Raw genomic sequence first — 27825 nt, 5'->3', positions numbered from 1 at the left:
TTTTCTAGTATCCTATCCACCTTTTGAAGTTGCTAAGTTGCATTTCTGCTGGTTGTGAAACCCCTGTGTGCCTTGAATTTAGCATTGTTCTCTAATTAGCTGAAACAAATTAGCCAAAATATGGGCCATCTGGAATGAAAATGAAGTCTCCGTGTTTATTAGTGGATTCATTGTATTTGGGGAAATATGTGTTCTTTAATTGCTTCCTAAAATAAATCACTTCTAGGCAATGCCTCTGTAAGCAGAAACTCTTTAGCTATATTTTGTCCTTTGTTTCAGTTCCCTAGTGCTAAATTCAATTTTGCAGAAGTATTAAAATATATTTAGTCATTTTTCATTTTATTATCTGTTTATCTGTTTATATTCTTTGTAAGTTATGTGGTTAAATAACTGAGTCTTTCCTTAAATTTCTGTTAGAGCTCTTTAAGGTCTTGGATTATGTTTGCGTACTATATTAGGATGATTCTAATTTCAGTCTTAACTTGTATTTTACAGAGCCACCTCGACCAATCGCACCCCCACAGCTGCTTGGAGTTGGACCAACTTATTTGCTGATTCAGTTGAATGCTAATTCCATTATTGGAGATGGGCCTATTATCCTGAAAGAAGTGGAATACCACATGACAACTGGGACCTGGACAGAAACCCATGCTGTCAATGCACCAACTTACAAGCTGTGGCATTTGGACCCAGATACTGAATATGAGATCCGTGTTCTTCTGACCAGACCTGGAGAAGGTGGCACAGGTCAGCCGGGCCCTCCGCTTATCACCCGGACCAAATGTGCAGGTATGATTTGCTGGTTACATTAGAATGTTTTTATATAGCAGGTATACACATTATCCATGCTTGATTTTATAACTTACTTTAATGTCCATAAGTTACATGGTTATAATTTCTCAAAGTTTATGGCAGCTTTCTTTCATCATAGGATATCTGTGACTAGATGTTTCCTTCCACTTAGGAGCTGTTGTATGGTTGTGAACCAATATGTCTATGAAACCCAGTTCAAATTTCAACTCTTTTATGAACTTGCTGTGTCATAGAAGTCAGAGCCTATTCATAGGTTGCTTTAATAATGAAATTGGCGGAAATGTGCATGCCTTAAATGTTGCCCTGAAGCTTTCATATGTCCCTGCACCTTTCATTTCAAACGTTACAATAATTGCAGGGAATTAGAAGTACCAGGCACTTGTACTTCTAAAAGCCTCAAAATTAGAAGTAATACGAAACTCTGAAAATCGCGTATTTTCACTGAGTGCTCTCTTAGACCTGTGTGCTGCAATTTATTTTGGCAAAGGGTCCTTATAGCAGTCAGGTGGCAATTGTTGCAAACATAGCTGCTCAGCCTAAATTTCAGTAAAATGATCCATCTTTTGCTGATGTTTATTTTGTAAATAAAATAGAATACTTTCTTTAATTCCCCATTTCTTTACCTGTTCAGTACACTAGACAAACAACCCCTCAGCTATGAATCATTCCCAAAATACCAACCACTCTGAAATACATGATGTTATTCCTAGTCTACAAGTGAAGGTATTCATATGTCATTCTTGGACCATATGTCATTCATTGAAATCCAGGTTCTGTTAGTGTTCTCGGTTCTTTTGAATGGTTTATACATCAATGCAAAAATAAGGGGCAACTGGAAGCAACTTCTCTCATTAAAGCAATTACAGCTACACTGGACATATCTTTTCCTTCTCCCCTTTCCTAAAATGCATTCTGTAGTATGTGACAGAATGAAGCTACTTAGTATAGAAGGATTGCTTATTCTTTGTTGGGGGACGGACACCGATCGCACCGCTCCCACCTCCGAGTTTCCCTCCCCACTTACCCCAGACCTGGCAACACGACCATCCCAGCCTGCAAGGCCAGCGTCGACTTACGTCTCTTCCTTCTCAGACACACACAGCTGGGAGGAAGCTGCAGGAGAGGGCCAGCCAAGCGAGCTGACAGAAGATGCCCCAGCTGCGCCCCTGACCCAGCTGGCCGTCGGGAGCAGCCTGCCATTACGGAAAGCCACCAATGCCACTCAGCCCACCGCCAAACAGCTGATTGGCAGGAGGCAAGGGCGGGGTGGGGAAGGAATGCCCAACCCCAGTTCTGTCCAACAGGGTCGGAAGGGACAACAGGGAGTCCTGCAGGCCCCTATATAGGCTCTAGGGGGTGGAATATGGGCATGGCCTCCCAGCCCATCTCCCTACTTAAGGCAGAGAGGGAGCAGAGGCCAGGGGGGTAGTAATGGGCTGCTGTCCTGAGACTGTGAGCACCCGGGCATCCATCAAGGGAGAGGACAGCTCAGACTTTCCCTCAGAGTGGTCTGAACCTGAGGAGGCCCCTAAGGAGGCAGCAGAGGGCGCAGCCTGGAGCCGGGCAGGGGCGTGACAATGTGGTGGAGAATGCAGGCCCTGGAGTCATGGTAAGGAGACCCCTTCCATGACTGGTTACGCCTCCTGGGTGTAAAAGAGACAAGCCGGTATTGCTACCGCCCCACCTACTGCTAGCTCCTTTGACCCTCATGAAGGAGATGGATCCCAATGAGGCCACCCGGGGAGCCCCCTAAATTTTTGTAGCACAGAATTCCTGTCACTGCTTGGTTATGCTAGCTGAAATCCTCCATTGTAGGTACTATGCATTTGAAGGCTATGATCGTACCTGAATTCTTTAAGCTTCAATCACTTTCTGTATCCCATGTTTATATGCTTCACATATAGAAAAACAAACACCCTAAATACAGATATGCTTGAATGGCTTTCTCGGAGTGGGAATTCCACAGAAAGAGCACCACCATATAGGACTGTGCTCCTCCTAACTAAACTTAAGTGACTGTAGTCCCTCACTTAAATGGTTTGTGATATTTGCAGTTCATTGTCATGGTAGCTGGGCTGTCTAACATGAGTTCTGTACATGTACAACACAGCCACGAGAGCAATGGGCGTTCCTAGCAAAGGGTGTTCCTTTTCTCTCCCCCACAAGCCAGTTTCCTTTCCTTTTCAATGTGAAAGGAAGGGGAGAGGAATGCCCTTCCCTCAGTTTGCCCTCTAATGCTGCTGAGACAGGTGGTCTTTGCCAGAGTTCCTTTTTTTGCTGTGAAGAAAAAAGGTATCAGACTTAGGTACTTTTTCCTCACAATTTTTCTTAGCCCCCCTTCCCAATTCTACAAGACAATATATCACACTAGCAACAACTGCTGTGATAAAAGGGGGTAAGCAGCCTGAGCTTTCAGCCTTACAAACAATGCACTCACTGTCCACTTACATGACCACCTACTGTGTCCTTTTTGCCTTGGAGAGGAACGTGACATTTCCAGATGTTCTGTCTCCAGACAATTTACACCAAAAGTGAGGCATGACGGGACTTCCTGCCTTAAGGCTGCTCTGTAGGAAAAAACTGTCTTAGGTTCAGTTTCTAAAGGACACATTAGTCCTAATCCTTTGAAACTCCCCAAAAGGCAAGTCTGTGTATACTTGGTTCCAGCAGTGAGGTCGGAACCGTCGGACTCGAACCTGACTTCAATTCTGACTGGAATTACAGTTTAATAGCAGTAGAAAACGTTATTAAATTGAAAATTATTAAGCACATTGAGGAGCAAAGTTGTCTGAGGCAAAATCAACATGGCTTCTGCAAAAGGAAGTCCTTCCTCACCAATCTTTTGGAGTTCTTTGATCAGGTTAACAAGCATGTGGATAAGGGTGATCCAGTAGAAATCATATACTTGGACATCCAAAAGACTGTTTGACAAGGTACTTCACCAAAGACTTCTGAGTAATCTTAGCAATCATGGAATAAGAGCAGGTGTCCTCTTATGGATTAAAAGTTGGTTGTGGCAGGAAGCAGAAAGTAGAAATAAATGGATAGTTCTCATAATGGAGGGAAGTGAGCGAGTAGTGGAGTTCCACAGGGAGCTGTGCTATCTAATTTGTTCATACATTCTTTGGAATTGGGGCTGAGCAGTGTAGTAGCCAAGTTTGCAGATGATACCAAATTACCCAGGATGGTAAAAACCAAGGCATATTGTGAAGAGTTGCAGGAGAATCTCTCTAAACTGGATGAATGAGCAACCACATGACAGTTTAACATAGGTAAGGGTGAGGAGATGCTTATTGGAACAAAAAAACACTAATTTTGAATGTATGCTGATGGGGTCTAAGATAACTGAGAGTGAGAGAGATCTTGAGGTTGTTGTGGAAACCTCAGTGGTGTTGACCCAGTGTGTGGCAGTGATGAAAAAGGCAAACTGCATTCTAGGAATTATTGAAAATATAACAGCCAATATTGTAATGCCCTTGTATAAAGCTATGATGCATCATCATTTGGAATACTGTGTATAGTTCTGATTTCATATCTCAAAAAGGACATTGCAGAACTGTAAAAAGAAGTACAAAGGAGGGCAATCAAGATGATTAGGGGGTGGAGGACCTTTCTTAGGAAGAAAGACTAGAGAGTCTGGGACTTTTCAGTCTAGAAAAAAGACAGATAAGGGGAGACATGGTAGAGGTTTATCAAATCATGCATGGGATAGATGAAGTGGATAGAGGGAGCTCTTTCTCCCTCTCCCATAATACTAGAACTCAGGGGCTCTCAATGAAATTGTTAGAAAATAGGTTCTGAACAGACAAAAATAGTTTTTTCTTTAGTCAATGGATAATTAAATCATGGAATTCACTGCCAGAAGAGGTAGTGATGACCACAAGCATAGATACGTTTTATAGGGGGTTAGACAGATTCATGGTGGAGAGATCCATCAGTGGCTACTAGCTGTTGAAGGGAGCCTCCATATCCAGAGTCAGCAAACATCTGAATACCAGTGAAGGAAGCAGCAGCAGGGGAGGGCCACGGTGTGAAACAGAATGCTGGACTAGATGGATCACTGGTCTAATCCAGCAAGGTCTTCTTATAGAATTATAGAGCCATACAGGCCATCTAGTCCAACCCCGTGCTCAATGCAGGATCAGCCTAGAGCATCCCTGGCAAGTCTTTGTCCAGCTGCTTCTGGAAGACTGCTCACTACCTCCCTAGGCAGCCGTTTCCACTGGTGAACTACTCTCACTGTAAAAAAAACGTTTCCCCTAATATTCACTGGGTACCTTTCCACCCATAATTTATACCCATTATTGCGAGTCCTATCCTCTTTTGCCAACAGAAACAGCTCCCTGCCCTCCGCTAAGTGACAGCATTTCAAATACTTAAAGAGAGCAGTCATGTCCCCCCTCAACCTTCTCTTTTCCAGACTGAACATTCCCAAGTCTCAGCCTTTCCTTGTAGGGCTTGGTCTCCAGACCCTGATCATCCTCGCCTCTCTCCTCTGTATCTACTCCATTCTGTCCACATCCTTTTTGAAGTGAGGCCTCCAGAACTGCAAACAGTACTCCAGGTGTGGCCTGAACAATGCGGTGTACAGCGGGACTATGACATCTTGTGATTTGGACATTATGCCCCTGTTACGCTCATTAGCCTTTTTTCTGTTGCATTGCACTGAGTGCTCATATTCAGCTTACAGTCCACCCATACCCCTAGATCTTGTTCACACACAGGCCATTTATGCAGGGTCAATTTTGATGCTCGCGCAAAGCTCTTTTTTTAAATGCGACCTTTAAAATGCCTCCCACTTACCTGCTCCTTTGTTCCTTCCATTAGCCAACTGCCATTTGCATAACTAACACACAGCTGTCATTTTGCATGCTTCCTTGAGGGGATTCTTCGAGGCAGGGGTGGAGCAAACACAAAAGATCGCGTTAAATGAGCTCTTAAGAAATGTGAAGCAAGTGTGCGCCGGCTTCACAGTCACTTCCTGAATGATGGTTCAGCATGAAAAACTAAAATAAAAAATGCAGGGCACTTCAGCCTGGAACGCGCTGCTAATTACCAAGCATAAATGGTCACAGTGTTACCCAGAAGTGTGACACCCCCATCCAGTGTGTGTGCTCCTGTTACCCAGATGTAGGTAACATGGCCTTGTTGAATTGCATCTCGTTCACATCTGTTCCTATATTTGGGGGGGGCATGGATCTGTGATTGAGCATCTGCTTTGCATACAGAAGTTTCAGTCCCTGGCAACTCTAGTTGAAAGGATCTAGTAGTAGGTGATCGGAAAGATCTCTGCTTGAGACTTTGGAGAGTCACTGCCAGAGTAGACAACACTGACCTTTGTGTGATTATTATAGATGGTCATTCATGTCATAAAATCTTTGAATCTATCTAAACTATGTTGTTCTTTTAAAATGCCTTATTTGTAGTGATATTTTAGGATACTTGGAATAAAGAACAGTGGACAAATGAAGCAGGAATGAAGACACATGTTGTTGAAAGCAATCGTAATGCTGAGCAGGATAATAAGTAAAGTCTCTCTTCCTGCCTGACTGACTGTTTCCTTGTAAATATATTGGCTTATATTGTTGTTGATGAAATAAGATTCCCCATTTGTTTAGTTGTGAATACATTGGATGTAATGTAAAATGTATCCACTTAGCATAGTTTAGTAATTGAAAGTTAAAGGTTGCTATGTTAATGTTTGCTGCGACTTCTAAATTGCTTTCTAACTCAGGTTTATATTAACAAAAGAGATTTCGGTGGTCAGGAAAGTCTGTAGTAGGTATTCAACATAGTCAGCAGAGTTGTTATATCAATGTATCTAATTCCCAACAAGACCCCATCAGCAGATATATAAATATAGGGATGGGGATCATGTACAGACAATACAAATCATTGTAGAAATCTAATAAAAGCCCTAGGTTTGCCAAAAGATCTAAAATCTGAAAAAGTACATTGGTGGTTAACCCCCAGATAATAGAAACAACAACTGTAGTTTTAAGAAATTAATGCACCTAATGGCTGTCGCTAGGCAATCACAATAGTATTGCCAACCTTAAAGCTTTGTGTTGTCTCAGTAAAAGGTAGGGAGAGGGGCAGGACCCTCTCCAGGGCTGTTTGGTCTTTGAAGGAGGACTCATTGAGTCCAGGAATGGCAGCAACCATCAGCAGCCACCCTACAAAAGCTAGTAGGGTATAGTGATCAGAGTTTCTGACTAGGATATTGGAGACCCAGGTTCAAACCCCCACACTGTCATGTAAGCTTACTGGGTGACCTTGGGCCAGTCACATATTCTTAGCCTAACCTACCTCACAGGGTTGTTCAGAAATTAAAATAGAGGATGAAAGAATGATCGAAGCTCTTTGGGGTCCCTATTGTGAAGAAAGGCAAGGTATAGATGAAGTAAATAATAAATATAGCTGAAGATGGGGCAGATAACAGGTTGGTGGGTTGGTCGGAAGGAGAAAAGGAGGCAGGGATATGAGGATATAGGGTGTGCCAGGAGGAAGAAAAAAGTAAATATTGTGGGGAGGGGGTTACAGGAAAAAATAAGGTGGCCCGGCAAGTCCTTTCAGGCTCCCCACTTCTCCACTGGGCCTAGCTCAGCCCAGCAGCCAGAATTGTGCAGATTTATCCCAGGAAGAGGGGTGCCAGGGGGAGGGAAGGAGGGGAAGCTGAAGATGAGGAAAAGGTAAAAGTAGGTAAGTTGGTGAGTGAGTGAGAGGGAAAGAGAGAAAGAAATACGAAAGGGGGTGGGGAAAATGAGGTGCCCCCTGGAACTCCTTGTCAATATGGCCAAATCTGTGGATGCTTAAATCCAGAGATGGGAGCCATGAACAGATATGACCGATCTTTCTCCAAACCTGAAAAAGACCTAGGTTTGCAAAAAAATAATAATCTTTTTTTAAAAATACATGGAGGGGTTAAAAACTCTCCAAAACAGCAGGTTGGCTGGTGAGTAGAAAGGAGAGATTGAAGCAGGAAAAGGGAAGAGGCTAAAGGGGGTTTCAGGAAAGGGAAAGAGGAAATAGTGGGGGAAGAGGAAATGAGTTGCCCCCCGCAAGTCTTTATGGGTACCCCTCTTGTACCTACTTTATTTTGCACAAATTGTATGTAAGGAAAATACAGCTGAAGGAGATGTCTGTTCACAAAAGTACTGTATTTCTGCATACCAAATGCTGCTTCCCCGCTTTTCCTTGGCAGTTCTTATTTTCTGTCTTGCTTCAACATCTTTGTTAGACTTGATAGTGAGGCTGGCTGTAAGGGGTTTTTTTAAGCTGCTGTTCATATAACTAGTCTAGAATATTGATTACCATTCAGATGTAGGGTGAATATAGAATCATAAAATCATAGAGTTGGAAGGGACCATACAGGCCATCTAGTCTAACCCCCCCTGCTCAATGCAGGATCAGCCTAGAGCATCCTTGACAAGTGTTTGCCCAGCCTCTGCTTAAAGACTGCCTGTGAGGGGGAGCTCACCACCTCCCTAGGTAGCTGATTCCACTGTCGAGCAACTCTTACTGTAAAAAAACCTTTTTTTTCTTAATATCCAGCCGGTACCTCTCTGCCTGCAATATAAACCCATTACTGTGATTCCTATCCTCTGCTGCCAACAGGAACAGCTCCCTGCCCTCCTCTAATTGAAAGCCCTTCAAATACTTGAAGATAGCAGTCATGTCCCCCCTCAGCCTCCTCTTCCCCACACTAAACATTCCCAGCTCCCTCAGCCTTTCCTCGTAGGGCTTGGTCTCCAGGCCCCTGATCATCCTCGTCTCTCTCCTCTGCACCCGCTCCATTCTTTCCACATCCTTTTTGAAGTAAGGCCTCCAGAACTGCACACAATGCTCCAGGTGCAGCCTGACCAATGCTGTGATCCACCTTGATACATTTTGGAATTATAATATATCACTTGAACATAACCCTCTCAAGTTCCTCTATTCTGTTACTAACCACATTCCTGTAATGAAGCTTTGCTAACCTGACTTTTAAATCCCTCAAAAGAGACAAATAAGACCATTTTTAAGTTGTACTTCAAAAAGCCTCTTGAGTGCCATATATTTTTTTATAGTAGATAAGAGATCCGTCATAATTAGTGGCAACAGTGTCATAAGAAGTTATAAGTAGCAATGGTTGGTGTGTGTGAGAACAAAATTTAAAATATCATTAAAACGAGGAGTTCCATCATACTTACGTTGAGTATCTTCTATTCAGGCTCTCCAGAAACTTGCTGGAGGTCGCTGACAAGGTAGAAACTATGTAACAGTAAAATTGTAACCCACACACACACACACACACAATTATCAATAAAATTAATACAGAGCACTCTTGGAACAGAAAACCAGTATAAAATAATATTTATTTACCATAAGATAATATTCCTAAAACAGCCTTTAGCCTAGCAGTCAAATAAAAAGAATTTGCCTTCACCCTGGGTAAGGAGAAAAGTTTTGGCCTGTAAGACAAAGTAAGAATCAGGCAGGCTTGAAGGGGAAGGCAGTCCATAGAACCCCACTGAAAAAGTCCTGTATCTGGTTGCCACTTGCATCACTTCTGCAGGCAGGGGCACACACAGCCTGGGAGGAAGAGAACTATCAATTCTATTAAATCTTAACACACAAAAGCTATGGCAGATATGGTTGATAATGGTATATTTTTTATGAAAGGGCTCAGATGCAGAGTGTGCTTACATTCTCTCATTATATCTAGTGGGAAATATAAATTTGTGTGTTTTGGGTTACTAAACCTGAAAATGGGACAGAGAAAATGGCATGGTATTGATTTTGATTTCAGCTGAATAGGTACTAACAGAAAGCACTAGCCCACAGCAGTGTCAATGAATAGCTGGAAGTGAACATTTCAGAATGTAGAGCGGTGGGCACGGATGATAATCCCAGATGGGTAGCTTTGTTTTTCTGTAGCAGCAAAGGAAAACAGTGTCGCGAGGGGGGCTTGGTCCTTGTCGCCGGGAGGGTCTCTGTCCTGGAGGAGGTTGGGGCTGAGACAGTCTCTTCCGCCTCAGACCAGTCCGAGGGGGAGTCAGAGCTCAACTCTCCCTCGGGCGTTGCCAGGTTGCCGCAGGACACACCTTGCAGGCAGCCTCTGGCTTCTATCCTCCCCAGCAGTCAGATTTCTCTGGCCTTATATACCCTCCAGGCCAGAGAAGCTCCTCCCAAACTCCGCCCCTAGCCCTCCCCCCGGAAGTCCATATAAGGGCTGGAAGACGGCGCCTCCCAGCCACGAGACGCCGGCCGAGGTTCCCCGCCCTGGCTCGCCCGCACTCAGATGGGAGGTGGAGAGGTCCGCTACAGCCGACGCCCCGTTTGCGATTCGGCGGGGGCACGCTTTTCCCTCGGCCACTCTTGTGGGTCGGTGATGCACTGCTCCCACGGCGGCAGCAGTCGGGCTCTCTCCTTTCTCTCCGGCTTGTAGGATCGCTGGAGATAGAGAAAAACCCGTTGGCTTGGCCCCGGAGGGAATGCCGGTGAGTGTGGGGGCGGAGGCCAGGCCCGGGAGATGGGGTTGGGAGTCCCTCCCGGGACAAACAGGAGCCCTGCCTTTCTGAGTCAGAGATTGATTTTCAGATGTATTACCTGTACGTTGGTCAGCAGATGTATTTCTACTAAAAAGGTGCAAAGCACCTTTCCGTTTGCAGCTTTCAGTATACATGAATCTGCCTACAAATGTACAGTTCATGTAGCTGATGAACTCTGATTCATGAATATTTATGCTGCCAAAGACTTCAATGGAAGGACTGTAGTCAAAAGAACAATAGAGGTACTTTTGTAGATAAAAATGGGCTAATTGACACTGCACATTATTGGAATGCCATTTATAGTGCAAGTGAGATAGCTGTCACTATTTCTTCTACACATTTACTGTATTCTCTCCCAAGGTTTTGGCATCCTTCCAGAGAGGTGAGTGTGCCAGCTGCATTTTTAGCTCTGAGATTTATCAGATGTACGAGTATCTAGTGAGTAGATCAAATTTCTGAGAGCCACAGTATCTGTGGCAAGTATTGAGCACATTAATCCAAAGCATCTCTTCTAGCAGTAAAAGAAAGGGCACAGATGATCATTCATCTGATACTGCTTCAGAACAGCTTAGAGGAAAGTTCCTGCTACGAAGTTCAGGTCCCAATTATAATCTTTCTAGTGCATCTGCAGACTTCCAATTTTACCATTTTGCTGCATTTCATTGACCATAATAAACTGGTTACCGTATATACCCGTGTATAAGCCGACCCGCGTATAAGCCGAGGTGCCTAATTTCTCCCCAAAAATGGGGAAAAATTAGGCACCCGCGTATAAGCCGAGGGTCGGCTTATAACCCCTCCCCCCCCGCAGACTTACCTGACCGGGCTCCCGGGAGCAAGTGGCGTGGCCCTGGTGGCGGCGGCGGCGCGGCCGGGCGGGGGCCGGGGCAGCCTCCCTGCTGTTGCAGGAGGCCGCCCCAGGCCGCTCCCGGCCCCAGGAAGCGGCAGCGCTGCCGGGCGGGGGCCAGGGCAGCCTCTGCGCAGCCGCAGGAGGCCGCCCCAGGCCCCAGGAAGCGGCGGCGCGGCCGGGCGGGGGCCGGGGCAGCCTCTGCGCAGCCGTAGGAGGCCGCCCCAGGCCCCAGGAAGTGGCGGTGCGGCCGGGCGGGGGCCGGGGCAGCCTCTGCGCAGCCGCAGGAGGCCACCCCAGGCCCCAGGAAGCGGCGGAGTGGCCGGGCAGGGGCCAGGGCAGCCTCTGCGCAGCCGCAGGAGGCCACCCCAGGCCCCAGGAAGCAGCGGCGCGGCCGGGCGGGGGCTGGGGCAGCCTTCGTGCAGCCGCAGGAGGCCGCTCCCGGCGGCAGCAAATGACGCGGACCTGGCGGCGGCGGCGGCGGTAAGTTCCCCCCTCCCTCCTCCCTCCTCCCTCCCTCCTCCCTCTACCGTATTGACCCGCGTATAAGTCGAGGCCGGCTTTTTCAGCCCTTTTTTTGGGCTGAAAAACTCAGCTTATACGCGAGTATATACGGTACATTGAGTATAAAAATGATGTTTCTAATCTAAATTAGGGCATAAAATAAGACTTTAATGCTGCTTATGTGTATTTGATTATATGTAAAGTTATGTGGAAAGTTCTGTCTCTGTGGGGGAGGGCATCCTGAGAGACGGATGATTCCCCTTCCTGTGCTCTGGGACAGGCAGGATGTAATTAATTTAAACTTCCTGTTTCTTGCCCGGAATCGCCCGCTCTCTAGTTCATCTCCTGCCTCGCTGTGGAAAGGCAGCAGCTTCAGTTGTTCATAACAGCAGCACTTCCACGTGGTGACCCTCTGCTCCATTGTGGAATCACTTCGACTGGGATTGTTCCTGTCCTCAATAGACCTACACATCCCCATTCACACAGCCCATAGTCCCTTCCTCCACTTCGCCTATGGGGAGTTCCACTTTAAATTCAGTGTAAGTCACTCTGAGCCTGACCTTTGGGTTGGGGAGATCAGTTTGACTGTGATCCCTGGCCCAACTCCAGGGACTAATGATATCTTGCATCAGCATGGTCCCATGGGCCAGATTCCACTCACGGCCCCTGCAATAGTTCCTCAAGCCTTACCAACAATAGATCCTACTGAAAAGGAATATCCGCCTGACCCTTCCAGCATCCACCAAACAGAGCTGTACTGGTGAATGCACTCCTCCACTCTAAGAGGGGACAACCCTACTTCCATGACACCATCATCCAGTTATACACTGACACCAGCCTGGAAGGCTGGGACACCACCCTTGTCTAACAGGTGACCCAGGGCATGTGGACGTGTCGGGAAAAGGCTATGCACATCAACCAACTGGAGATGAGGGCCATCTGCAGAGCTCTGACAGCATTCCAGCCAAACATCGTCGGCCGTCACATGTTGGTCCAGATGGACAACATCTCAGCCAAGGCCCATCTGAACAAGCAAGGAGGCTCGGAATCTACGACAGTGCATCAGGAAGCTGCAGAGATCCTCTCATGGGAGGAAAGACACCTCCTGTTAATCAGAGAGAACACATACAGGGCAAACTCAACATCCAGGTGAACTGGCTGAGTTGTCAGACACTGGATGAGGGCAAGTAGTCACTAAGCAGACAGACATTCCAATTGATCATGGAGCGGTATGGGGAACTGTCAGTGGACCTCTTCGCATCATTGATGAACAACAAAGCTGCTTGCTTCTTCTCCAGATACGCTCACCAAGAAGCAGAACAGGTAGATGCCCTACTGTCCCCCTGGCCACAGGGCCTACTCTACGCTTTCCCTCCATTTCTTATCATACACAAGGCATTGAGGAAGGTCTGACAGGAGCTGGCGACAGTCCTCTTCATAGCTTCAGACTGGCCTCACAGACCGCGGTACTCAACACTTACGGAACTGTCAGTGCAAACCCCATGGAGAATATTGTCGAAGGCTTTCACGGTCAGAGTTCATTGGTTCTTGTAGGTTATCCGGGCTGTGTAACCGTGGTCTTGGAATTTTCTTTCCTGACGTTTCGCCAGCAACTGTGGCAGGCATCTTCAGAGTAGTAACACTGAAGAGAGACACTGTCCTTCAGTGTTACTACTCTGAAGATGCCTGCCACAGTTGCTGGCGAAACGTCAGGAAAGAAAATTCCAAGACCACGGTTACACAGCCCGGATAACCTACAAGAACCCATGGAGAATGTCTGTATTGTCAGACATGCTCCAAGAGGGCCCAGTCTGGCAACTGGACCCAGCCTGGCTGAGCTTGACCATGTGGCTATTGAGAGGCAACAGATCCTGAAACTGGGATATGAACCAACCATCAAGAACACCATCCTGGAGGCACGGAGACTGTCCACTCGGAGGATCTATAATACCTCCTGGAAGGCCTTCGTGAGATGGTATCGCCTTAAGCGAATGAACCCTCTCTGCCCTACTACTGCTGAGGTACTGAGTTTCCAGCAGGATGGGGTACAACAGGGCCTCAAGACATCGACCCTGCACAGACAGGTGGCAGCCATAGCCACCGCCAACCCCACCTTAGAAGGCCACACTATCATAAGACATCCTCACATCCAGTCCTTCCTCAAGGGAGTCACAAAGACGTCACCCTCGGAAGTTCACCGATTTCCATCATGGAGTCTCAATGTGGTCCTGTAAGTGCTAACCAGGCCACCGTTCGAACCACTGCAAGAGGTCCCCCTGAAGTGCCTGCGCATGAAAAACTTGTACTAGTGTAAAAATTGCCAGTGCAAGGAAACTCCACTGGTACCAACTGCTTCATGAGCAGTTTAAGAAGGAAAGAAAACATGAGATGTTTCCCTACTAATAGGATGGGGTGGGCATAACTAGTAACTTCAGCTGGTTCAGGAAACCAGTTTGGCAATACAGACTTGGGAGTTGGAGCAATGATAAAACTGCCTGCATCAGGCTGAAGATTTCTCCTTCCAGTTACACTGCAGAAAAGGAAACAAAGTGTTATTTATTAACCATTTGCAGGATCCATTGACCACAACCCTGCATTATTCAGCAGAAATTTTTGGTCTTTATCTTAGCTACCCTGGCAGGATAAAGGAGAGAATCATTAACATTGAAAATCAGTGTGCATTTAATGGCTGAAGGCCAATGTTAGGCAACAAAATGAGCCTCTTTTGTTACCATTAATAAAATTTGCAAAAGGGAGGGAGTCTGATCAAATGAAGCAGTTGCCCTCCTGAAGCAGTATATTGTTCTGTAAAATTATGTTTCATTCTACATTATCACATGCTCCCAGGTATGCCACACAAAGTGATTATGGCCAAGCATAATGGGATAGAATATTATAAATGTGTTTAATTTGTCACTAGTAACCTGGAGCTTCCAAATCGATATATTATTCTCAACATTTCTTTAAATCTTGCAGAAGAAAAGTACCCATAACATAAAATGGGTCAAATACGTTCTGGCTCCAAGGCCTCTATCACACTGCTCGGTATTAAAACTCCTCCAGCAGTTAAGTAGGAGGAGCAGTGGTGATTGTTCTAGCATAGCAGTATAACTATCATACTTACTGGAGCAAGTATTTTGGATTGTTGTATCAGCCTCCTAGTGCTTTTCTAAACATTTCTTTTGTTTTTCCTTTCCATTTGCATGTTTGGTCATGAATACATTTTCTGTTATTTTTCTTGTGTCTTCTTTAGACTATAAACCCTTCAGGGTGGACATTTTCTCTCCCCCACCCCCGATTACCCATGCAACCATTTCCCCCCCCCGGGATTGTTGTTCAAGATGAAGTAGTTGGGATCATGAACGCTCCTGTGTTTTTCCAGTTACATGTGCAGTACAAGCTAACAATACTGGTAATCCTCATTGATACAGTACATTTAAGAGACCTTCTCAGTAAAACTGATTACATTGCTAACATTGTGGTTTCATAGATCTTCAGAAAACACATCTGAACAAGTTATTTCCTTGGCTATAATTTATCAAAGAAGAGTACTCAAAAGAAAAAATGTCAAGATGTGAGTGTGTTCATTTTTCTTCCTTAGTGTTTTTATTGATATAATTATACATTCAGAATGTGCATATTCAAGATTTATTATATGTTCCCTAATAAATACACAGTATCAACAAGAAAATGAGAACAAATGCAATGTATGTGTGTTAACAGTCCACTGAGCTTTAAGAAATATAGTCTGTGTGCTTCCCCTGAACTTGACATCATCTAGACAGTCTTGCTTTATTATATTTTAGGCCATTCTGACTTCTTTTTGGCTAAGTGTTATCACTTGCCTGGAGCAACATTCAAAACAAATGTGGACAGTTCTGTCCAGATAAAGCAATTCTAGAAATTCCACAGAAAGCTAAAAGAATTGGATAAGATTAGCAGCTTTTCTCAGGAGAGTTTTGAACATTTCTAATGTGGAACAAAGCAAAATAAATAGTTGCTGCTCTTTCCTGGTCTATCTGAACAAGACATTATAATGTCTTTCATATGCAGACTGTGAAGACCTTTATAGATCATTTTCAGACATACTTTAACAGTTCAGAATATCCGATCAATTAATCAGATTTGCTCAGGGTGAAATCTCCAGCTCTTCATTCTGAAAGGGAAGAGTTCTGTCCTAGGTTAACTCTTCTGCATTTCAGAACAGCTTTTACCTCGAGTCTCATATAAATCACATTGTTCTGAGTTCCCACTCCTTTACCAAAAGAACACATTGGTTGAGAATAAGTAAAAGAAAAGTTTTGTTTAAAATACACTTTTCTTTCAGATTAACAAATTGCCATACATTCCTTTTCAATTTTTTTAAAGTTCAATTCAGATATAAGGCTATGTCTTGTACTAACCATAGCTGAGAACCCAAACCACAGTCTGGTTCAGTTGTTCAACAGATTTAGCATTGTTTATCAGCAACCTGTTAATAAATTCGTGTTTCATGATGTAGCACGCTACAGGTAGAGCCACTAGGAACTTTGATCTTGTTAGCATGCATGTCCACAGTTTCTGTGGGGTTAATTATTTTATAATTTTATTTTTCTGTCTTGCTTAATAAAAAGAATCTCTTCTTTGTTTAATAAAAGATAAGAGATTCTACAGATGTTTAGTTTGGTTGCTGGTTGCTCAAAAGAGAAAAACTGGACTCCTGTCCAAAAAGATTATTTTGTATTATCGAGCGAGAGTGGAGACGTTACTTTCTCTGGCATGATGAAACTTACAGGACACTGTGGCTGTGTATTGTTTCAGAAGTAAAGCTTTTGAAGGATTGTTCAGTGCAAGTCTCTCTAATGTTTCAGGGGATATTTCTCACACTACACTTTTGAACAGCAACCATGGACTTCCTTGGGAGACTCCCCTCCAACTACAAGGAAGGGCCAACCCTGCTTAGCTTCTGAAGATCTACTGAGATTAGGCTAGCCTGAGCCATCCAGGTTGGGTCAATAAAGCTTACCTGTGGTTCAGTGTGATGTCTGGCTGTAATTGTTCAAACTAACTGTCCAAAACAAAGGATGATCAAAACAACAGGTGTTCAAATTGCAAACTCAGCAAGAAAAAAGAAATTATATCATTGCTACTGCAGCAGAGGCAGGCGATGGCAAAAGCCACCTTTGAACATCTCTTGCCTTGAAAACCCTATGAGGTTGCCATAATTTGGCTGTGACTGGACAAGCACCTTCCACCACCAGGCTTCATTGACCATAATTTCACATATCTAAAAAGAGTCAGTGTTGTAGGAAAGCTGTTGGTGACCTTCAGTCTCTGCCTTCAGAAACGCAAGTGAAACGAGTTTGCAGAGGTGGTGCTTTTCCAACAGTGAGGATGAGCTGGGTAAAATTACCTCTTCTTCCATTGGAGATGGTTAGCAGGAAAGTGAGGAAAAGCGTTTGTTTGGTTTCTCCACGTCATGTGTGTGACATAATGCAATGGGTTACTTCTTACCCAAATGGCCCTAAGGGCCCAGAACAGATTTTTGCCCCTTAAAATCTTGCCCCTTGTTTTATGCTTATTACTTGATTCTTCCACCCTCCTTCCTCTATTGACACTCTTTATTGAAGTACATGGATCTCCCACTAGAAGGGCAGCTTTGCACACACACACCCCGCTCCCCATCCAGCCTTTTTCTCATGGCTGGACCAGGAGTAAGGAATAGTGGCTACCATTTGGTACCACTGAAAGGCTTAGGATCCGGCCCCTTGCATAAAAACATCTGTTTCTCATGATCAGGCTGATGAGTAAGGAATTAAGTGGACTCCTACACCTCCACAGCTGGACAGAGTATACACTAAGCATAGCTCCTTTTCTCTCTCTTCTTACCCTTCTCCCTATAGCTGGACCAGCAATGGTGTAGACAACCAGAGAGAAAAAAGCCATGGAGCATACGTCAAACTTGTGGGTATCCTGTTGTCTTGGCAGCTGGATCATAGTGCCCCCTCCCATTTATTACCTTTGGTTAGATACAGCAAACAGCAATAATCATACGGTGTTGCCCTCTCAGCTAGGCACCATAGACAAAGCATGGACTGCCCTTTCTCTTCCAAGACAGCATCACTGTCTTTGGTAAGGTAGGGCTCAGGCCTATAGGTTGCCTCACTGTATTTGCAAAAAAAAAAAAAGAAGAAGAAGAAGAAGAAGAAAGAAAGAAAGAAAGAAAGAAAGAAAGAAAGAGAAAGAAAGAAAGAAAGAAAAGAAAAATGGACATCCTTTGTTGCCAGACCACTGTGCCAAGCTTTGACTCCTTGTGGAACAGTGACTTCTACTGCTCATAGGTGAAAATATTCTGGTTGATCCCTTTACTGTGGACAGACAGGCAAGCAGTTCTGGTGGTGGTGGTGGTGGTAATTATCATACCGAATCCTGGACCCAAAGCAGATGCTGCTACATGAGAAGGCTGAGAAAATCAGGTCCACCTCCACCAAGCAATGGGTGCAAAGTATGGTGAAACAGCTGGTTAAGAATTCAGAGACTGGCATTGGTTGTCCATTCAACAACTAGGTGGCTGAGCAGCAGGTTCAGACCCTCATAAGAATATTGGGGGGGGGGGACTAAGGCTGGCAGTGGATAAATGCAGATGAAACATAGGGAGTCATTGTTTTTTAAAATCATTATTCCTTAGGAATTCTTCTCTGGTCTCAGATGTTTCCAAATCAACTTTGGACAAATGGTTGCAGGCAATATCAGTGGCCCTTATGGAAATACTGACTCAGTCATTGAGAAGGGTCACTGTGGACAAAATCTGAAGGACAGCCGCTGGAGCATCTGTTTATTATTTTGGCACTATTAGAGCCAAACTAAACATGATGGCATCCCTGTTTCTACCACAGAGATGCCTCTGCCATTTAGGGATTAAATTCCTTCTGTTTATAAACACCATGGCACCTGATCCTGATTGGGACCATGGTAGGGGAGGAGGAGCTCTTGGTGCCCCCCACACCATTTTCAAGAGCACAAGCCCTTGAAATTTGAGCTCTTGAAAATGGGATGCAGGAAGGGGAAATAGGCACTCCTCCCCCGGCTGCAGTCCCTATCATGATTGGGCCCCCGTGGCATTTGTAATCAAAGGGAATTGCATCCTTAAAATGGTAGAGGTGTCTCTGTGGTGGACACAGGGCACCATCATATCTAGTTTGGCTCTCAATTGGGTAAGATGTCTTTGGCTGAAGCAGCCATTGATAAAGAGTCTTGTGGAAAGTCCTAAGTAGGGCTGTTGAAAAAAAAAATCAGTTTAATTCGGTTTTGGGTTTAAATGGCCTTTTTTTAATTTGGGAAAACCCAAATGCCGAATTTCAATATACCAGTGGGAATTCGGCTTTAAATTCAGGATTCCCGAATAATTCGGCCATTTAAACACAATAAATGCATTTCACTGTTTTTTGTGGCCCCTGAGGTGGCGGTTTTGCACGTAGAAGTCCCAAATTTTCAGGGTAGCTAGAAGGGACTCTCCTTGCAAGAACCCCCAGGTTTGGTAAAGATTGGGCCAGGGGTCCAGAGTTATGGGGTCTGGAAGGGGTCGCCCCCATCCTCCATTCAAATGCATTGGCAAAGTGGCTGTGTTCAGACTCTTTAATGTGATGTTTGCAATGAATCTGAATGGAGAAGGCAGACTTTAAATGGTGGGTAAGTTCACCCCACACCTCCATAGGGACAAAGTGTATCACATTGTATCTCTGTGAAGGCACCGGGCGAACTTTCCCACCCACTGTTTGAAGCCCAGCTTCTCCATTCAGATACATTGGTAAGATCATATTAAAGAGCCTGCCAATGCATTTAAATGGAGGAGGATTAGGGCAACCCCTTCTAGACCCCATAACTCTGGACCCCCTGACCCAACCTTTACCAAACATGGGGGTTCTTGTAAGGAGAGTCCCTTCTACCTACCCTGAAAATTTGGGACCTCTACCTGTAGCCCCTGCAGGAGCTGCGGAAAGCCGGATATTCGGGAATGGCAAATTTGGCTTTGCCAACCTCCCAGTTTTTGTGGACTCGGTAAACCCGAACCAGAAATTTACCGAATTTGCATTTATTCGGTATTTTTACGGTTCGGTTTTTACCAAATCAACAGCCCTAGTCCTAAGCTTGTAGGCCCACCAGAATGGCTTTCCAAGTGTTAGTGCTCTTATATATATCCTTAAGAATAAGAAATGCTCTCATGCATCTGTTAGAGAAAGCACAATTTAAGGTCATTTTACCCACCATTTAACCCACCACTGTATGCATAGGTAATATGATACTGTTCTTTTTACAAATGGGGTGGTAAGAAGAGACTCCTGGCATTATTTTTTGGTCCTTTCTTAAACTTGATTTTTTCCGTGATATGTTGGTTAACTTGTTTTCTAGCACTGTTGTACAAGTTGTACAATTGTTCCTTCTGTTTTCTTGTGTGGTCTTGGAAATCATTCTTCCCTGGAGAAGTCACCCTTTTAAAGCTGGGCCCGCCTTCTCCTCCAGCAGGATACACAATCCCCAAGGATAAGGACTGCTCTCCTGGGCATTCACAGTAATTTATTTACTTCAGTGTTTACATTCCTCTTTTCTTCCTGAGGGGATCCAACACAGCTTTCAGCGACTGGAAATAGATACAATATAGATAAATCAAAGACGAAAACAACAATATGGCTTTTGTGGGTTAGTTGCTGGTTCATCCAGCGATACTGTCTGCAAGCCACAGGGTAAGAGTCCTTTGGTTCATGCCTCTAATCATGCCCAAGCTTTATAGTGGCTGCTGTTTTAAAATAGTGCTGTGTCACCATACCGTGTGTGGGGTAAATGGTATTACAACAGAGGTTGAAGGTTAGCACTGGTTAGCACAGAGCATAAATGGTTGAGATGCATTTTAGTTGCAGTCAAAACCCAACACTTTGCCTGTGGCTGATTGTCTCTATGCTGATAGCTCAGTAACTTTGGCCATTTATCTAGATCGAGTGGGTAACCTTTTTTTGCCAAGGGCCATTTGCATATTTATAATATCGTTCGGGGGCCATACCGGGCGTAGATCTCCCGGTGGGGGGCAGGGGAGATGCTAAGGTTGCCAGGTCGTCTTCGCCACCAGAGGGAGGTTTTTGGGGTGAAGCCTGAGGAGGGTGGGGTTTGGAGAGGAAGACTGCATAGCCATAGAGCCCAATGGCCAAAGCGGCCATTTTCTCCAGGGGAACTGATCTCTGTTGGCTGGAGATCAGTTGTAATAGCAGGAGATCTCCAGCCACCACCTGGAGGTTGGCAACCCTAGGAGAGGCTATGCAGAGGAGGCTCTAGGGCTGTTGAAAAAAAATTGCTATAATTCGGACTCGGGTTTAAATGGCCTTTTTAAATTGGGAAATCCTGAATCTTGAATTCCCCTATATCGGTATAGGTAGGAATTTGGGTTTAAATTCAGGATTCCTGAATAATTTGGACATTTAAAGCCATTTAAACACATTCTGCAGTGTCCCCGGGAGTCTGGAGGAGGCGGGCGGGCGGGTCTTTAAAAAGATCCACGCTGTCTGGCTTGGCAGCATAGATCTCAAGGAAGCTCCCACCTCCCCAGGAGTCCCGGGGAGTCGAGCAGCGGGAGCTTCCTTGAGATCCATGCTGTTAAAGGAAGGTGGGGGAATCCCGAAGCCGGGAAAGCCGAACTTAGTTGGGTTTGGGTTTTCCCCGCCTTTTTTTGCTTTGGTTAATCCCGAACTGGGAAAAGCCGAATCAATGTTTATTCAGCTATTTTCCAGTTTGGGATTAACCGACTCGACAGCCCTACTCTGCTCCCCCCCGGTCCTCCCCTTCCTCCCAGGTGGAAGGGCAGTCAGCGGTAGGCCCAGGCAACCGAGGCGCCGGGGGGGTGCAGCTTGCATCCCGCAGTTGATCTGCAGGGAAGGAAGGAAGGAAGGAAGGAAGGAAGGAAGGAAGGAAGGAAGGAAGGAAGGAAGGAAGGAAGAGGAGGGAGAGAAAGAAAGAAAAAGAGAAAGGGAGAAAGAAATGGAGGGAGGGGAGAAAGAAAGAAAAAGAGAAAGGGAGAAAGAAATGGAGGGAGGGGAGAAAGAAAGAAAGGATGGAGGGAAAGAAAGAAAAGGATGGAAGGAGACAGAAAGAAAGAGACAGAAAAAGAGGGATAAAGAGAAGGAGAGAAATAAAAGGAGAGACAATGAAAGAAAAAGAGGAAGACAAGAGAGAAAAGCTTTCCCCACACACACACACATGCACGCGGCCCAGCGCACCCAGGCTAAAGGCTTCCGGCTTTCTCTCTCTCTCTCTCTCTCTCTCTCTCTCTCTCTCTCTCTCTCTCTCTCTCTCTCATGCACACACACACACACACACACACACGTGGCCAGGCTGAAGGCTTCCAGCTTCTATCTCTCACTCTCGCTCTCACACACACAAACACGTGGCCTTGCCGGGTTGAAGGCTTCCGGCTTCTCTCTCTCTCACACACACACACACACACACACACGCAGCTGGGCTGAAGGCTTCTGGCTTCTATCTCTCTCTTAGTCTCTCTCACACACACGCAACCCGGCACCGCCAGGCTTCTGTCTTCTGTCTCTGTCTCTCTCTCTGTCTCTCTCTCTCTGTCTCTCTCTCTAACACACATACACACAAATACGCGGCCTGGCCGGGCTGAAGGCTTCCAGCTTCTATCTCTCTCTCGGTCTCGGTCTCTCTCACACACACACCCAAACACGCGGCCTGGCCTGGCTGAAGGCTTCTGTCTCTCTCTTTCTCTCTCTCTTACACACACACACAGCCTTTGACTCAATCTCCAGGACCCGCCTCTGGACCAAATTAGGAGAATCCTCCATAGACAGGAGACTTCTTTTTCTTATTCAGGCCTTGCATAGGCAGACATTTATCAAAATAAGATGTAATAGGAGCGGGTGTCTAACAGACCCTATACCTTCAGTTAAAGGTGTTAGACAAGGCTGTTTGCTTGTCCCGTCGCTGTTTTCATTTTATGTAAACAACATAGTAGACTTTTTAAGTTCTTTTGCATCCCCCTAAAATAGCACAGCATAGTATCCCTCTGCTTCTTTATGCAGATGACATTGTGATCCTTTCTCGAACCCAGGTTGGCATGAAAAGAGCGTTGAGGAGACTAGTCATTTTTTGTAAATCTGAAGCTCTTCATATAAACTATAAGAAAACCAAAGTGCTCGCCTTCGGGAGCCACAGAAGAAAGAACAATTGGTCGATAGATGGAAATAGCTTAGAGCAGGTCATGTCGTTTAAATACCTAGGCGTAACATTCCAGGCAAACGGTCTCCGAGCAGAACATCATAGACAGGTGGCGTTAACCGCTGAGAGATCCACCTATAATATATTAAAATTCTTTAGGACGAAAGGAGCTTTTTGCATCCCAGCAGCTCTAAAACTCTTTCAGGCTAAGTCAATTAGCCAAATGCTATATGGCACAATCTTAGGCTCAGCTAAATCCAGTTATACTCCTCTGGAGAAGGTACAATCCAAATTCCTTCGGGCGATTCTTCAAGTCCCCCGCCTTGTTTCGAATTCCTGGGTCCGCTTGGAAACAGGCATGCTAAAAATCGAGGCAAAAATTACTCTAGCCTCAATCTCCCTTTGGTTAAAAGTCCACGAGGCATCCGAGGGATTCTTACCACTGCTTAGTTTGGACAATTATAGATCCAGATGGTGGATACAGTCTGAAAAAAAAATGGGGAATCTTGGGTTTGCATCTCAATTCCTCCTAGAGCAAAAAAAAGATCATGCAAAGCTCCTGATTAGACAAAGGATCTTTGATATAGAAAGACTAACAGAGCTTATGAGTTCACCAGCGTACCTGGCTCCAATTAGAACACGCTTTCTTTTAGCGCCAGCCGAATATTTATCTGCCATCGAGCTAAATAACCAAAGGAGAGCATTAACCCCAGCTAGAGGGTCAGCCTTGCCCTCAGCAATTCTGGAGGGAAAGTACAAGAAGTTAGCAAGATCTGAGTGGGCATGTCCTTGTGGATCAGGTGAAATGGAAAGCACTAGTCATGTTCTATTTAGATGTATTTTTTATGAGGGAATTCGTCAGAAACTAATTCTACCTCTCATTGACATGATGGAGACTAGTTCAGAGGAAGAGAAAATTAAATTCCTCTTATGGGAGGGAGACTCTCAGCTATCCTTGCAAGTAGCCAAGTATTGCTCTGTAGCTATTAAAATTCGTTCGGAGAAGGTTATTAGCGATTTTAATTATTTTAATCGTTATATGCCTTGGGAATATGGTGATTTTTAATTGGTACAACTTTATCTGTATTATGTATAGAGAGGTTTTAATCTAATTATTTATTTATGTAATCGATTTTAACTGATAAGGTTTGTAGTTGGTCTGGCTATTGCTGTAATAATAAAATCATTCATTCACATGCACGCAGCCAGGCTTCTGGCTTCTGGCTTCTCCTCCCCCCCCCACACACACACACACGCAGCCGGACTGAAGGCGTCTGGCTTCCCCACATGCACACGGCCCGGAACAGCCAGGCTAAAAGGTTCCCGCCTCCAGTGGCGGCAATGGCAGCAGGCAGGAGGTTCCCCACCCCTGATCTAGATAGTTGGCAAATCATGCCATTGCTTCACAAATGCATTCTTAAGTAAGACAGGTGATATTTAAAGAAGAAAGAAATGACCTGGCAGCATAGCAAGACATATCACGAGTGAATGTCTAGGAAAGAAAACAGGTGTTTTCCATTCCCATCCAGTGTTAAGGTGCTAACGTTATCCCCTGGAGAATCACACACTCAAAACAATAACCATGCACTGACATCTTCTCTGTTAATATGAAAAGTGAGAGTCAGCCTCTTGGACATGCATTGTTTCAACTTCTGCCTTTTCAAAGAGGTTTTTTGTGTTGTAGTTGAAGCTCAACTAATATATGTTGAATGGTCTCTGGCGTACTTGTTGAAATGGGAGAATTGCCACAGCCTGTGAAGTAAGTTACAATATTCTCTTTTCTTCTTCCTCCATCATTGTGTGCTTTGTTTTTGACATCAGAATTTTATATATTCTTTACTTTCCACATTGGAAGAATATTTTGCAATAGCCTGTGTTAAGAAGAGATGGTATATGGAAGTGTTGCTAGAAAAAAAAATCTGCCACCCTGTAAGGAAAGGGGGGGGGGAAGGCACTAATATCATGGAGATAAGGAATTCAGTACAGGAGCAACAATGTATGCAAAAGTGAAAACAGTATTTATATATATTAATCGTGATGATATGACAATACACATACAAAGTGAGGAGATGATCGTTTCGAGCTCCAAAGGAGACTCTTCCTCAGTCCTTCAAAGACCTCGTCTATCTTGTCATATTTAAATATTCCCATATAGAGTAAAAATTCAAAATGTCGGATACATTGAATCTCCCACGTAAGGTAAACAAACACGCAGCTTCCCACTAGGGGTAAGATATGAAGTGTGGCGGTCATTTTGGAGCTCGAAACAATCGTCTCCTCGTTGCCAACTCCTCTTCACCTGTCTGAATTCATCATAACTGGAGAGTTCCTTCAAAATATTCATATGTGACTTTAAACCTTGACTTTGTCAATTTTTGCTAATTTTGTAACAATATCCTCCTTGTGTAGTCACTTTGTATGTGTATTGTCATATCATCACTATTAATATATATAAATACTGTTTTCACTTTTGCATACATTGTTGCTCCTGTACTGAATTCCTTATACCCTGTAAGGAAAAGCTGAAGGTTCACTTTACTCCTAGATTACATGTGCATACTGGTAAAATGCTGTATGTTCTATATTTCTGCTTTACATTTATGAGGCTGACCCCACCAGCTGCTAGTTCTTCAACTGCAAACTGATGAAAACTTTTCGTATCAATAGTATGCAACACTAGCAGTTGTACAAAAACAGATGATACTGTTATTTTCTGGTTAAAAACAAACCCAGTACTTAAAGATAGTCCGTTAGTCTTGCTTCTAATGGCTCATCAAAAGTGAAAATTGCTGAGATTCTAGTCTTTTCTGTTTTCTGTAATGTGACATGTTAATAATTCAGTGTCAGTCCTTTCACTGTGTACTTTATCTTTCTGTCAGTACTGTAATGGTTCTCTAGGTACAATTTAGGGTCATCATCACCATTAACTTCAAAGCCAAACCTAATTGACCTGAGAGACTAATACATTTCTCCTTGCCATCTCCCTAGTGTGCTGATGTTAAATGTACGTAATTATCCTTAGGTCAGAAACCTCAGATCTCTGAGTGGACCATTTCCTTGATCTTAGAAGGACTGTCCTAGAATAAATGAGGTGTAAACTGCAATCTCAGCCCACAAGGTGCTAACCTTTGCAAGCCAAACACATGTTGGAACCTTAAATGGGGAAGGGGATAATAGCCAATACTCAGTAGTCAATATTAGAGTAGTAAACTTGTAGTAATGCAAAATGCATCTGAAAAGATGGGCTCTAAGGTTGGCAGCTGACCACAAGAAATCCTAACCTGCTTAGGGGGTGAAACATCTGACAGCCTGGAAATGCACTATTGCCTGATGAAACTGTGGTTAAAGGTATTAAAGCAGAGGCTGGTACCAAAAAAAGAAAAAAAAAAGAAAAAAAAGTAAGGGGATCACATGGGGAGAATAACTCTATTATCAGAATCTAGGTACAGTGGGGGTGTGATTTCTCATGCATGTACTTCTCACACAGTTTCTATATGCCACCCTGAATAGCGTGAGCTAGCCCCCAATGATGACAGTTATTACATCCTGAAACATAAAAACCAGCTCTTAGCTAATATAAAGTATGTATACTTTATGAATGATGATAACTGGGAGGAAGGGTGTTAACATTTTCTGTGAGCTCAAAATAATTTTATAGGGAATATTGGGATGAAGGTTGTGATTGGAAATCTGTTGATCGGTCTTTAGGTCCTTATGCCTATTATTTATTTGTCTGAGGTTGCACAGACAGAAGTAAAAACTGACTTGTGGCTTCCTCGGGGAGAGCCTGAGGCCCCAGTAAAGATTAGAGCTGGTAAAACTAAAGCTGTCCCTTGGAAAAATAATTATTATGGGATGGACTCATCAATGAAGTTAAGCTTACTGGTTTCTTTTGTATCAAAGCTTTCTTCCTCAGTGTATTTACTGAAAAAGCCTTCATAGAGTGAAATACAGAATAGATAATTCAAACCATCAGATGGCTACAATCACTGCATTAAAAAAGGCTGAATGAACTCACTGTTAGTTCTTAACCTCAAAGCTTATGCACTATTGATTTTCTCAGGCATCGTGTGTAATGCCAGTGTGCAAAAGATAAATTAATTCAGGTAGCTGTCACAAAAGCAATGAATCTAGAGACTGACTTAGGGAGTATTGTATTTATATTTTATCCCTTTATTCATAGCTATGTGGATTAGGCCATGTGTTTGTTCATTATATTTTTTTAATCACTACTTATCTACAATTAGAGTTGCCAACCTTCAGGTACTAGCTGGATATCTCCTGCTGTTACAACTGATCTCCAGCCGATAGAGATCAGTTCCCCTGGAGAAACTGGCTGCTTTGGCCATTGCCATTGAAGTCCCTCCCTTCCCCAAACCCCATCCTCCTCAGGCTCCGCCCCCAAAACCTCCCGCCACTGGCAAAGAGGGACCTGGCAACCCTTTCTACAATCCTTAAGTCTGTTTTACCTTGTGTAATTTAATGTAACCATTGACTGAGGCTTGCAAACTTATTTAATTGTGGTTCGTATTAGGTTTGAAAAATACATATACAGGACAACATTTTTGCAGTGAGTATAATTCATGCAATTATTTTTTCTAGGGAAACAAATTCATTAAAAATCTAATTTAATGTAGCAGTAGTAATGCAGAAATGGCTTACACTAAAATTAATACAGAAAACTAGAAATCAGATAGGGATTATAGTTTTGCATAATTAGGCAATGTTCACTTTCATGTCTATGTAGTTTTTAAATTGTGTTTGCAAAAGTTAGAAAGTTATATTTGCTAATAATATTGTATACCCTGGGCTAAAAGAACTCTGCAGAAATTTGTAATAATTGGGCTCTCTTGCATGCTGCTGTATGCACATCTATTGTATTTTTATTTAACAAAATTTATAGCCTGCCTTTCTGCCCTTCTAAGGGCCTGC

General features: G+C 44.1%; 1 protein-coding gene across 6 annotated transcripts in view; it reads left to right on the top strand.

Moving 5' to 3' along the window:
* Positions 1-27825, top strand: part of PTPRK (protein tyrosine phosphatase receptor type K) — a 538596-nt gene that overhangs the window by 318511 nt on the left and 192260 nt on the right. For all 6 annotated transcript variants that reach the window (XM_056856094.1, XM_056856093.1, XM_056856092.1 and 3 more), the window contains one exon: positions 496-789. In XM_056856094.1, the coding sequence (XP_056712072.1) occupies positions 496-789 (294 nt within the window). The remainder of the gene's footprint in view (positions 1-495; positions 790-27825) is intronic.

This window comes from Euleptes europaea, chromosome 10 (assembly GCF_029931775.1).
Source record: "Euleptes europaea isolate rEulEur1 chromosome 10, rEulEur1.hap1, whole genome shotgun sequence".
NCBI lineage: Eukaryota > Metazoa > Chordata > Lepidosauria > Squamata > Sphaerodactylidae > Euleptes > Euleptes europaea.
The sequence above is the reverse complement of the archived record's forward strand: the minus strand, read 5'-3'. Positions and strand labels throughout refer to the sequence as shown.